This window comes from Podarcis pityusensis (genome assembly GCF_964106645.2).
Source record: "Podarcis pityusensis genome assembly, chromosome: 6".
NCBI classification, from domain to species: domain Eukaryota; kingdom Metazoa; phylum Chordata; class Lepidosauria; order Squamata; family Lacertidae; genus Podarcis; species Podarcis pityusensis.
Window position 1 is genome coordinate 34,247,766 of NC_138030.1, and position 12,540 is coordinate 34,260,305.

A 12,540-nucleotide genomic window follows, 5' to 3' on the forward strand; every position below is an offset into this window, starting at 1 on the left:
CCAACCAGATGCTCTTCCGCTGAGCTACGGCTGTTCCCCCTGCTTGCAGAGGGCAGTGAATGGTGCTTTGAAGCCCCAACAATCACCACATGGGTCACCTGACATCATTGTGACACCAGGCGATTGAAAGCTAGATGGCCCCACCCACCTGCCCAACATGACGGTGGTCTCCATGTTGAGTGGCAACAGCTTTCCGGGTTTTCAAAGAGCAATTGCTTTCAGCCCTACCTTAGAGGTGCTGGGGACTAAACCTGGGACCTTTTGCATGCAAAGCATGTCCTGTAACACTGAGCCACAACCTTTGCCAAATTGCACTCCTTACCCAGGGGAGAAACCAAAATATAATTCCTCAGGCGATATTCGGGTTGCAACTGCTTGTGCTTTCTATTTGTCGTGCATGTGGTGTTAAGCGCGGAAAATATGTGTGCATCAGTAACTTGGGTGGCGGGCTGCATGACCCTGCACTGGTCTCACCATCATTTTGCATAGTAATAATAATAATTTATTATTTGTACCCTGCCCATCTGGCTGGGTTTCCCCAGCGTAGAGCTGGTGAGAGTGCTACTGCTGGTTTATGTGGGCTGGATGTACAATGACTTGGTGTCTGACACTCTTCAAGACTGATATTTAGGTATGCCCTTTAAATACGCAAACTGAAACAGCCCCTTAGTGCTAATTTGTTTTAGCACAAACGTACCCTATAATTCATCCGCCAATGACCCTTTATCTATTTCTGCCAACAGCAAAATCCAGCACCTGGATTGAGCGCTCCCAAGGCAGTGATCCCTGTAGCAGAGTCATCCCACTCCTTTTCTCCTGTGATGCTGTCTCACTCCAAATATTCCAAGGTATCCATCAGACAAGGATCATTTTACAAGAAAATATTAAACCAAGAGATAAAAACAACAACAACAGCGGCCTGTTTTTTTTTTTTTTTTTTTTTTTTTTGCAGACACTGATGGGGAAAGGGCTTAGCAGAGATTTCCGGAGGATGAGTTTGGTTGTATCTGGTATTGCAAACTCATATTATCATCAGCTCGTTACAATAAAATAGATCTAAAATTTAATAAGGCCATTTCAGTCTTTGGGGACCGTGACATTTATTTGTTTAAAATAATACATCAGGTACTTAATGAGTGTAGGTGACACCCTAGAGGGCTTGTTCAAAAGCAATTCCATCTGTGTATTTAGAGCAATGAAACTTCTCTGGAGAATCTGTCACAGTTGGAATCAATATTTTGTCAGCGTCTCAAGCTCCCTTTAAACACAAAGAGCTTAAAATTGGTTTTTAGATGTTTTTAAAGGGCTTTATTTGTTCTATAATCTGCCAGCATCGAGGTATCAGATGTTCAGATTCCATATTCGCAGTTTTTCCCTGTCTTGGAAAATTGATTCTGCATGGCAAGAGTTGGGGAACTTTGTCAGCCCAAGGAGACTTTCCAGGGGCCAGCTGCCAGCTGCCGGTGGAGCCAGAGACAAAAGCATGTGGAGCAAATGGCTGTAACTTAGACATTTATACACGCATCTCTCTCCATCCAGGCAAGGAAGAGGCATCATCAGAATTCAAGGACACATTCCAGCCAGGCAAAAGACCCCGAGAAGAGCATGGAACAGGATTGCCCTAGGAAGGGTCATGGCTTAGGAAGAGTCCCAAGGGTGACATAGAGAGGCCCACAGGCCCATATTTTGTCCCTAGGGCCTGAGGCTGCCCACCCTTTATCTATGATTTGGAACCTAACCACATGGATCTAAGAAGTTATCAGAATGCACTCTGGATTTATTTATGCAGGCCTAGGGTTATTTGGGACGCGGGTGGCGCTGTGGGTTAAACCACAGAGCCTAGGACTTGCCGATCAGAAGGTCGGCGGTTTGAATCCCTGCAACGTGGTGAGCTCCTGTTGCTCGTTCCCTGCTCCTGCCAACCTAGCAGTTCAAAAGCACGTCAAGTGCAAGTAGATAAATAGGTACCGCTCCGGCAGGAAGGTAAACGGCGTTTCTGTGTTGCCAGAAGCGACTTAGTCATGCTGGCCACATGACCCGGAAGCTGTCTGTGGACAAACGCCAGCTACCTCGGCCTATAGAGCAAGATGAGTGCCGCAACCCCAGAAATGGTCACGACTGGACCTAATGGTCAGGGGTCCCTCTACCTTTAGGGTTATTTGGGCCTTCTTGAAAGCCAGGTCTAAGGAAGATCATAAGAGACCAATGTTTCTCTTTAGTCTTACAACTTGGTGAGAAAAACTGAGTCGCTGTTTAAAAACAGGCCACAATTCAAATATCCTGTTTCAGTGATGAATAATAGATAGAGAGGTTGATTTTGTTACTGGAGGGGTTTTTTTTGGGGGGGGGAGTTTAGAAATGTCCTTTGGAAATTCATGTTCCTTCACGTAGAAGTCTGCTATTAATACAGACAGAGATACAAAACAGAGGGCTGTGATGCAAGTGCCTTTCTGTACAGTCTATTTTACATATTGTGCTTGTAGGGGAACGTATGCTTTAGGAAATACAGTGTGGGTGCAAGAACCTGGTTTTGCTGCCACATAATGTATGAAGCAAACTTTAAGCCCCAAAAAGGCAAGGAGTACTTTATCCAGTTCTGGGCACTACAGTTTAAGAAGGATATTGACAAGCTGAAACGTGTGCACCAGAGAGTGACCAAGATGATCAAAGGTCTGGAAACCAAGCCTTAGGGGGAAAGATTGAAAGAGTTATATATGTTTAGCCTGGAGAAGAGAAGACTGAGAGGTGATATATCATCATATTCAAATATCTGAAGGGTTGTCACATGGATGACAGAGCAAGCTTGTTTTCTCCTAGTCCAGAGTGTAGGACCCAAACCAATGGATTCAAGTTAGAAGAAATTGGATCCTCTTCAAGGCGGGTACGCGTTGCGCTTGGGCCCCCAGGCATCTCCCACCTCCCGGGTGTGGGCAGAGCTACGCCCTGCTCCACTCTAGTTGGTCGTTTCGCAATCGCTTGGTCCCTAAAGTCAATGGCTTGGCTTGGGGGGGGTGGCTGCGAAATATTATTTAACCCCTGCACGATGTTTGCTGGACCTCTTTGCCTTCACACAGCGGATCACCCGCCCACCCACCCCCTTTATCTGGTGTGTTGGCCTTGCTATGGATGTTGTTAGTCATCTGTTTTGCCTGGTAGGAATTTTTTCCATCTGGCAGACTGGCAGAGCCATTTGGTTTTTGCCTACCATGTAGCAATCGTCACAACTTTGTAAGGTTTGGCTGTTAGGCATTGGATCAGCAATGTGTGGGGAGGGGAGGTGCAGCCATCACCTGCCCCTCCAAGCTCAAGGGTATTCCGTTAAAGGAATCAGGGGTTGGCTTGGGTCTTGTCCAAAACCCCACGGTATGGGCTAGGGCCATACCAGGACCCCACAGGGGCACTGGGGGTGAGCTCGAGTCGGTTTGCATCAGCAGGGCTCCCTCTGGCGGTGTTTCACCCTTTTATCAGATTCCCCACAATGCGGGTGGGAGTCTGATATAGTTTGGATGATTCCAATGCCTAAGCCAATACCACTCACATTCTGTATTCAATAAAGTTGTGGCCTAAATTTTGCCCAGTAACTTAAACTAAAATCCCATGTCACTGTGTCTTCATTTTTGGGGGGTGGTTGGAGGTCTCGAAGCGCAAAGGAGATTCTGACTCAACATTAGGAAGAACCTTCTGGTAGTAAGAGTTGTTCAACAGTGGAACAGACTCCATCAGAAGGTGATGGACTCTCCTTCATTGGAGGTTGTTAAGCAGAGGTTCGATGGCCATCTGTCAGGGATTCTTTAGCTGTGATTCCTGCATTGTGGGGGATTAAACTAGATGACCCCTGGACTCCATTCTAACTCTACAATTCTAGGATTCTTTCATGGGTTTGCATGAAATGTGGGAGGACAGTGCTGTTAATGCTTTCAAACACAGGGCTTCGAATAGTATACCAAAGACATCTTTGAAGTACCTAGTTCTACATCAAGAACAAGCCGTGTGTTCATAGAACAAGCTTGACACTTGCCTGAATGCTAACACAACACCAGAGGTCAGAAGGCTAGAATTTAGAACTGAGAGTAGCATGCTTAAAATTGCACTTCATAGCCTGAAGACACGTTGCCAATAATTTATAATCTAAAGTGCCTAAAAATGTGCTTATCCTGCACGCTGGGCCTTTCATTTACTTCCAGCTTGTTCTGGTCTTCCAATTTGAACAATGACCTCATGACTAGGAAGTGGATCCTGCTAAACTTCATTAGATAAATTTTGACAGAATTATTGGATTAAGTTTTGAAGTCGTTTGAGGGGGTTTTTATTTGTTTGTTTTTTAATAGTTGCATGATATAATGCGAAGCAACACTGAAGCCAAAGTAAAGCAGCCTTTTATCATAGATAAGATAAGGAACTTGACTGTGGCTGGCTGTACTTACTTTTCATGATGCGTTTGGTGATCAAAGGCTTGACAGCAGAGTGCTGGTTTACAAAACAAACAAAAATTGCATTAGCAATCATGATTAATATGAGGCAGACATAATAGTATCTAAGCAATTTGTGGTATGGCAGGGTGCGGTGACTCATGGCCATTGGCAGTGACAGGGTGGAATATGGGGAGGTCTGTCAGTATATGGAAACATCACAGCTGCAGATACCCAGATTGTTGACATCACATGATGCGCCTATCTGTGGGAAAGAAGAATTTCCCAGGACGTTCACAGGCTGGATAAGTATTTGTGAAGAGTGTAACTTGAAACCTTCCGACTGCGCATGTTCAGGAAGTTTGTCTGACGTGCTAGAAGAACTGAACTGAAAGGACGTGTTTTTCTCTAGTGCTGTAATGTCAGAAATAAACATCAAGTAAATAGATTTCTGACTTATTTTCTTTCACCTGCGGAAGCAGGAGGGAGGGGTTGTGCATTTTACCCATGCTTGGGAAAATGTCGCCTATCAAAATCTCCCTGGTCTGTCTGGATATCAGCCAGAGGAGGTTACCGGTATGCAAGCTCCAAGGACAGTGAGAGGGGCCAGCCTCTGTGAAGGGGGCTTGCAAACCGACAAGGTCAACAGTAGGTGGAGCCAGAGTCAATCACAGGCAGAGTTTTACTCTTTGTAAGAAAGAAGGCAGGCAGGTGGGGTCTGGCTGAGGGCAAATTGAGGTTGGTGGGGCATTTCCCCATTCACCCTCATAGGCCAGCCTTCACTGATGCCAGGGCTGTTATTTTATATATTTTTCTCATATTATTTAAATAAATGACATGATGAGTGCAATCCTTCTAATCTTTACCTGAAAGCGCATTGTACTTTTAAAAATTAAATGCAATTAAAACTATTTTAAAAACTAGCACCTGCGTAGCAAATGTCCTTATCATTATTACTATTGCTTCATCCAGAATTCTCTTCAAGGAGCTTAGCAAGGTGAACACGGGTCTCCCCATCCCCATTTGATCATCACTAAAACCCTGTGAGGTAGGTTAGGTTAAGTTACAGTGACTGGCCCAAAGTCACCCAGTGCACTTCCTGACTGAGTAGGGATTCGAATCCTGGTCTTCGAGGCCACAGTCCAGCACTCTGCCACTACACCATATTTCAAGGCAAAGGCCTCCTAAAGCAGCTTATAAACACAAACTTCAAAAAAAACACAGGCCAATACTGTAAGTGTTCTACAAACACTATCTCAGTAGTTCCTATGCTAACCCTTTGTGGTAGGCCAGCATTATTTATTATCCCCATATCATAGGTCAGAAGAGATGATTACTGAGGCTCAGAGATGATGACTTGCCTAAGGCCATCCAGTGAGTTCATGGCTCTGCTGAGATTTGAACCAAAAAGACCACAGCACGTAGTTTATGGTTTTAACTGCCACACTACAATTAACCCATATGCTGGCTTTGGGAATGTTAGAAAGGTGACTGGATCTATGGGACTATCTAACCCAGCCATTCCCTGGTAGAGGCACTGCCCAGGGAGAGCCTCAAGAGCTGAACAAAGAGACCTGGAGGGCTACTTTTGGCCCCTGTCCTGAGGTATCCTACCCTGCCTTAAATCATGCCCCTTCAAATTCTTCACAAAACCATCTTCTATTGCTATTCATCCTTAGTATCTGACACCCAGCGCTATTTATTTAATGTCAGTATTTCATATTGATTGATAACTGGCAGGTATGCAGTTGTATTTAGCATTTGGTATGTGATATGCAATGTTAATGGCTTTTCATGTTTGACAATGAATAGTGGAAGGAAATGGTAACATAATGAATTTAAAACATTTGTTGGAACTCTGTCAATATTTGAGATTGGTATTTGGCATTTAACATCTGACAGACTTTCTTCTTCTAGGCTCAATTTACGTTACTTTTCCACTTATGACGTGAACATTCAGAGTAAAAAATTCATTTTGGCATATTTTGAAACTGTTTACAATTACTTTTTATCCTTTTCTGCCTTTGACTTGAATCCTTCCCAATGCACCAACACCCCTTTGAATTGCAGTGTTCAAAAAATGAATAGGTTATTATTCTTGATTTCTTTCTATTGGCCTCCTTTTGTCCTTTGTTCTTCTAATACTAACTTAAGCTGGAATCTGAGACCCACTTACCTAGATGGTAGAAATAGGAATTAGGGAAGAATTCAATTCAGTTTGCTGAATTGAATCAAATTGAAAGCTGAATTGATCAAATCTGCACTTTCTGAAACAATGTAAGAACCAAAACATAGACATCCTTTGAAATTTACACTTATCTGAATTTTGCAGTGCTTACAGTGTTTACAAATATGCATTATATTAGGTCACAGTGAGCCTAATGATGAATATATTAGTGAAAATAACATACAAAGCTGCATTATATTAGGACAAATTGCTTGGAAAAAAAGTATACGTTAGCCAAAGCTGCATACAAAAATATGTTTATTAGGAAATTTGCATTAAAGGGTTGAAGAATTTTCAGGAGGGTTTTTGAAAAGAATTTTCTGCAAATCGCTGTAGAAATGTTGAGAATCAAATTTAAGATTGGAAAAATGAGAAACTGAGAGAACCAAAATTGAAAGGTCCTTTCATCTCTAGGAGGAGTTAGCCACATTGAACACAATGGCATTTACTTCTGACTAGACATGTTTAACATCCTAATTCATGTGCTCATCCTCTCAACGGCTAATGTCCTTTCTTGATTGCTGCATCATAACTATGGGACTCTTTTCCCTTAGATATTTGCTTGGTCAGTTTTCTTCTTTTGAATATTTTCTCTCTTTTTGCAGTATGATTGATTTCCGATAGTTTTGTGCATTTCAGCTTCTGTTTCTTTCTGTTTGTCTTCTTCTTTCCATTAACATAGACCCCCCCCCTGATTCCTCTTGCCTCTTGCTGTTCCTTTTGTCTTCATCCATCTCACTAGATTTCAAGCAGATGGCAGGAATACTTCTATATGTGCGTAATCATTGTAAACATGATGAACAACCACAATGAACGTGGTATCACGTAGAGTAGTACTAAAATCCAAAATTGCTCTTTGATTGCTCAAGCTCAGTTTGTTATCTATTCCATTTTGTTACCCCATCTGAGTGCCTTGGAAGTCTTCTCCTTCCATTTTGTAATCAATGCTTGAGTTTTTCAGAGGACACTGATTTACCGTATTTTTTGCTCTATAAGACTCACTTTTTCCCTTCCAAAAAGTAAGGGGAAATGTGTGTGCGTCTTATGGAGCGAATGCAGGCTGCGCAGCTATCATAGAAGCCAGAACAGCAAGAGGGATTGCTGCTTTCACTGCGCAGTGATCCCTCTTGCTGTTCTGGCTTCTGAGATTCAGAATATTTTTTTTCTTGTTTTCCTCCTCCAAAAACGAGGTGCGTCTTGTGGTCTGGTGCGTCTTATAGAGCGAAAAATACGGTATATCTCATGGTGCTGAGGACAAAGCTGATGGTGATGAAGAGATTTGCTCGCATGCACAGTTGGCCCAGCTCTAAGACTCTTTTGTGAAAGCTCATGTGTGCACGTGGAGGACATATTCATTCATCTAAATGGAGAGCACAATTGTGCATCCCTCCATTTAAATGAATGGGACATCCCACTAGTGCTGGAGTTCCATCTCTGCCTGAGATGACAATAGACCTCTGGATTAGTGGTGCTAGTACATTTTTATGCCCTGCTTGTTTATGACTTCCTTCACTAACTTGCTGCCTTTTTCTTTTCCTCAGTGGCATGGCCGAGCAGCCAGCTTTGACAGCCAGGGCTCCTGTCCCTCTCCCAAACCGCCTCCAACACCATGATGCATCGAGTGGTGAATTCAATGGGACTCAACCAAGTTCTTTTTCGATTCATTTCCGTTTGATTCTTTGCCACTTGTCTGGAATTCCACAGCAATTCTATGGCTGAATGGAAGACGAAGTGGACGTTAGACAGTGAGGGCACTTGTTCCCACAATGACAAAGGCAGCAAAACTGTTCTGTGGTCATATTTGTCTTAGTTATTTATGTCTCTCAAGGTGATGTTCTGTGTGGTTTTCACTTTTTGGACATGGCTGCCTGGGATGGGGGAAAAGTTGGAGGAGTGTGACATAGGCCGGAACACTGGCCTGTAAAATAACCTGTAAAATAGATATTCGTGAGTGTCTGGAGGTGGACAAATAGTAGAGAAGCACTGACATTCTGCAGATAGCCATGCAGATTTCAGAAAAGAAATTGGAAGGGGATGAGACTGACAAGTGAAAAGGCCTTGATTAGACTCCTCGTGACATGTGAACAACCCTTGTTATTGTGATCAGCGATACATTACAAAAAAAAATTATTACTCATACTGTGATGTTCATGGAGTCTGTGCTGTGTGTAACCCAGCCTGCCCTTTGATGTGTTTTACAGAGTTACGAATTCCTCAGGGAAAAAAATAACACTTTTTCTGTATTTATGTTCTCTGGAGAACCTTTTGCATGAGCTCAGTTGCTTAAGGTGCAGCTCATTCTTGCTGCAGTTTAGAGCTGGTCCCAGCTTTGCAATTTTCAACAAAATCTCTATCTCTTCCCCTCTCTCTCTCTTTTTTTTAAAGATCTATTTAGATCTATTTCACACCCATATTTCTTCTTCTTGAGAGTAGTGAAAACAGCTATATTTGTTGAGAGTCTGTGATTTGCAAAACTATTTTGTCTAGCAGGTTTTTCTAGAAGCATTTTGATTTTGTCTGTCATATACAGTACTTAAAAAAGATGAATCATTTGCCAAAATTACTGAAAGCTGCAACATTTTGAGTATTTTTAAAATTAACTGCTTGAATTTGGGGAATGGGGGGGGGGAATCCCCTGTTGGGGGGAAATGTTGAAAGTTGTTACGTATTTTCTGACAATGTTTCAAAAATAAATAGTTCCTTCCAGTGCTAATTCCTTTATTTGTAAAATCACAAGATTGTGTCATGTGGCACTAATCTTGGGCTGATGTGGAGGGTGCTAATAATGGCATGTCTAGTTTGCAGGCAATCTCAATCCAGTGCCATTTTGACTTGCAAAGCTTATAAAGTGTTTGCCTTTGACAGTTTTCTTCTCTTCTGCTACTTCCTCTAGTTCTTGCGTTCTTATTTCTTATTGTCCACATGCAGTATCCATATGGATTATACAAGACTAACATGGGCATCTCTGGGAACTTCCTTGTCCTCCTCCTCAATTGCCTTTTTATATTCTGGGGCCATAGCTCAGAGGTAGAGCATCTCTCTTGCATGCAGAAGGTCCCAGACTCAATCGCAGGCATCTCCAGATAAGGCGGGGAATGTCCCTGGAGAGCCAATGCCAGTCAGCTGCCAGTTCTGAACTAGAAGAACTATTGGTCTGACTCAGTATAAGTCAGCTTCCTATGTTTCCATTTCTCAGGAGACCTGCAGACCTGCATAGTCCTTCCCATAGTCAAACAGCATGATTGCAAGAAGTGTTAGCAAGTGCTTTTTTCAGTGCAAATACTGAAAGTCGGATGATATTCAATCTACTTCAGCAAAAGACTGGCACATTCGTCACCTTCAACCTCTGTGGCATAGCTTCTGGTAACAGCCATTGCTGGTAACATCAGAAGAGCATTAATAATCAAATAGGCAGGGTAGTGGTGACAATATTCCCAAACCCAGCATTATCAGTCTGCAGGTAACATATTCTGCAGCACTGGCCAGTGACAAACAGCCAATGTGGACAACAACAGGGTTGAAAGAGCATGAGAGGATCTGGCTTAGATGTAGCCTTTTTGTTCTGTTGGTGGGGAAAATAACAACTAAGGGTGAAATTCAACTTTGCACTCTTCCAGTTATCCAATCAGCACAAGCATTTCAGCTTGCCAGGTGGCATGGCTACTATGTGCTGTAGTGGGGGTTCTCCTAACCCCCCCCCCGAGCCAATTTTGTGGGTGTATGGGGAGATGGGGGGAACCCCCAAAGTGCAAACAGAAGTCCTTACACAAGGCTTCTGCTGACAGGGCTGGTTAGGTGAATCCCACCCTAATTTTTTCAAATATTCCAATACAGCTGATTCCAAATAAAAGGTTTACAATTTCTCATCAGTTTTTCATTGCATTTCATTGAATAAATATCCAGGTCAATAGCAATTTTTTAAGATGGGAGCACTATCTAGAGAAAGTTGGGTGCACTTAGCGTTAATTGCAATCAGTGGAACTGAGTGGGCTGGTAAACTTTACTATCCCACTGATTTCAACAGGAACTAAGGTGTGCGTGCTTTCTCTGAATTTCCACACACTGATATAATCCAGCAAAAGTGATCCATGCTTGGAAGCAAAGTTCTATGCAAGAATCACCATTTTGGATCTGATCCATCAAAGACAAGAAAGGTACTGGCCCTAACATTAGGTTTTAGTTGCCTCAGGCAGCTGGCATTAGGTGTTACAGAAGGGCAGCAAATTCTTTGTTATTTAATGTATGCTTATTGTAATTTTACTTTGTGGGATTTTCTGCCTCAGGTAGCAGATTAAGTTGGCTAGCCTTGGGTACTGTGTACCAGGCAGCAAAATGTCTTGGGCCAGCCCTTGTGCTTCCGGGGTGGGGTGTGTGTGTGTGTGTGTGTGTGTGTGTGTGTGTTTGGTATCCAGCACTCAGTTGCTCATGCAGGAGTAGATGATCAATGTGACCAGACTTGAAAACACTAATTACTTGTATAGCGGTTACTGGCCAAATTCAGTTGCCATCGAAGTGAGTGTATTGGGATCAAGAAAATCAACCACATTGTCATCCATGTTTATGCTTATTGATTTCAATGGGACCTAACTATTACATAGATTGCAGCCAATCTTCTTGCTTAAAGGATTTTTTAATGCTTTTCACCTCACATTTAGCACCTCAAACAATGCTGTTTCTTTCAAGTAATGATTTGGATTCGTTTTGCTTTTTGACTTGAAACAATATTGCCTCAAGTGGCCGAAGTGTCCATAAATTGCCATTGTACATTTTTGTTCAGCTAGACTGAGAACAAAGCTCAGCAACTAAACAACAATAACGCCCTTTACTTCAACCTTAATGTTCTCATTCACTGATCTAAACTTTCCAAGCATGTATATAACTTTGCAGGGAAATTTTGTTCAGTGATAGACTAATTTGTTCTTGCTCCTCACCACACCTTGTGTCTTAATTTTCAATGTATGTGCCACATGCAACAGGAGCATCAATCTAATAAAATGACTTTTTTGAATCGCTTGTCTTCAGCAGTTGTGTATATTTTTTATAGAATCCGTGATATAGCCATCTGTTGCTAAAGGAAGCGTTATGCCCACTGAATAAAAGCCAGGCTGAAAGCAAGATGAAAGCTACAGTTGAGATTGCACCGTGTATGCTATGCATAATCAGGAGCTGTCAGCAGTGATGTGGTGTTGCTCCTCTGTAGCGGTCTGGACTGTCACGAAGAGAAAAGGAAACACCACTATATTTTAAGAAGTGTCTCAAAAGCATTTCTAAACCACTTCCCAGCTCCATTTTTATTTTTAATTTAAAAATATTTAAATACCACCCTTCATTCAAAATAAAAGTCCACAGAGGTTTCTCATATTAATATAAGAACAATACAATAAGACTACATTAAAAGGATACACAATGTACAAAATACAGTCAGCAGAGAAATAGCTGTGACTGAGTAACAGAGGCCAGAAAATGCCTGAAGGGCTGATCATTCGTGTAATGAATGATCTTGGCATTTCAATTCAATCCTACTTGCGTGCAAATCAGGCATAGGCAAACTCGGCCCTCCAGATATTTTGGGACTACAACTCCCATCACCCCTGACCACTGGTCCTGTTAGCTAGGGATGATGGGAGCTGTAGTCCCAAAACATCAGGAGGGCCAAGTTTGCCTATGCCTGGTGTAGATCTTAGGAAAACGTAAAGGGGAAATTTGAGATACTGCTTTCAACGGTTCCTTCATCCTACACATCCGTATTTTCAAACAGATCAGAGCTCCTCTGCCTTTTAAAGCTGCATGAAATGCATAAATTTATGCTCCACAGTAACTCAAAACAGGGCTTTCATTGTGGCTGCACCTGTTCTGTAGAACAGCATGCCTGTTGAGGTACAACAGGTGCCCACTACCTGTGCT

General features: G+C 42.5%; 1 protein-coding gene across 4 annotated transcripts in view; it reads left to right on the forward strand.

Annotated features, from left to right (window-relative positions):
• Positions 1 to 11,644, forward strand: part of SYT6 (synaptotagmin 6) — a 138,499-nt gene extending 126,855 nt beyond the window's left edge. For 3 of the 4 annotated variants that reach the window (XM_081009155.1, XM_081009157.1, XM_081009158.1), the window contains exons 7-8: positions 744 to 848; positions 8,178 to 11,644. In XM_081009155.1, the coding sequence (XP_080865281.1) occupies positions 744 to 848; positions 8,178 to 8,249 (177 nt within the window). In that variant the 3' untranslated portion in view covers positions 8,250 to 11,644. The remainder of the gene's footprint in view (positions 1 to 743; positions 849 to 8,177) is intronic. The other variant, XM_081009156.1, reaches the window with a different exon arrangement.
• Positions 11,645 to 12,540: the final 896 nt, after the last annotated feature.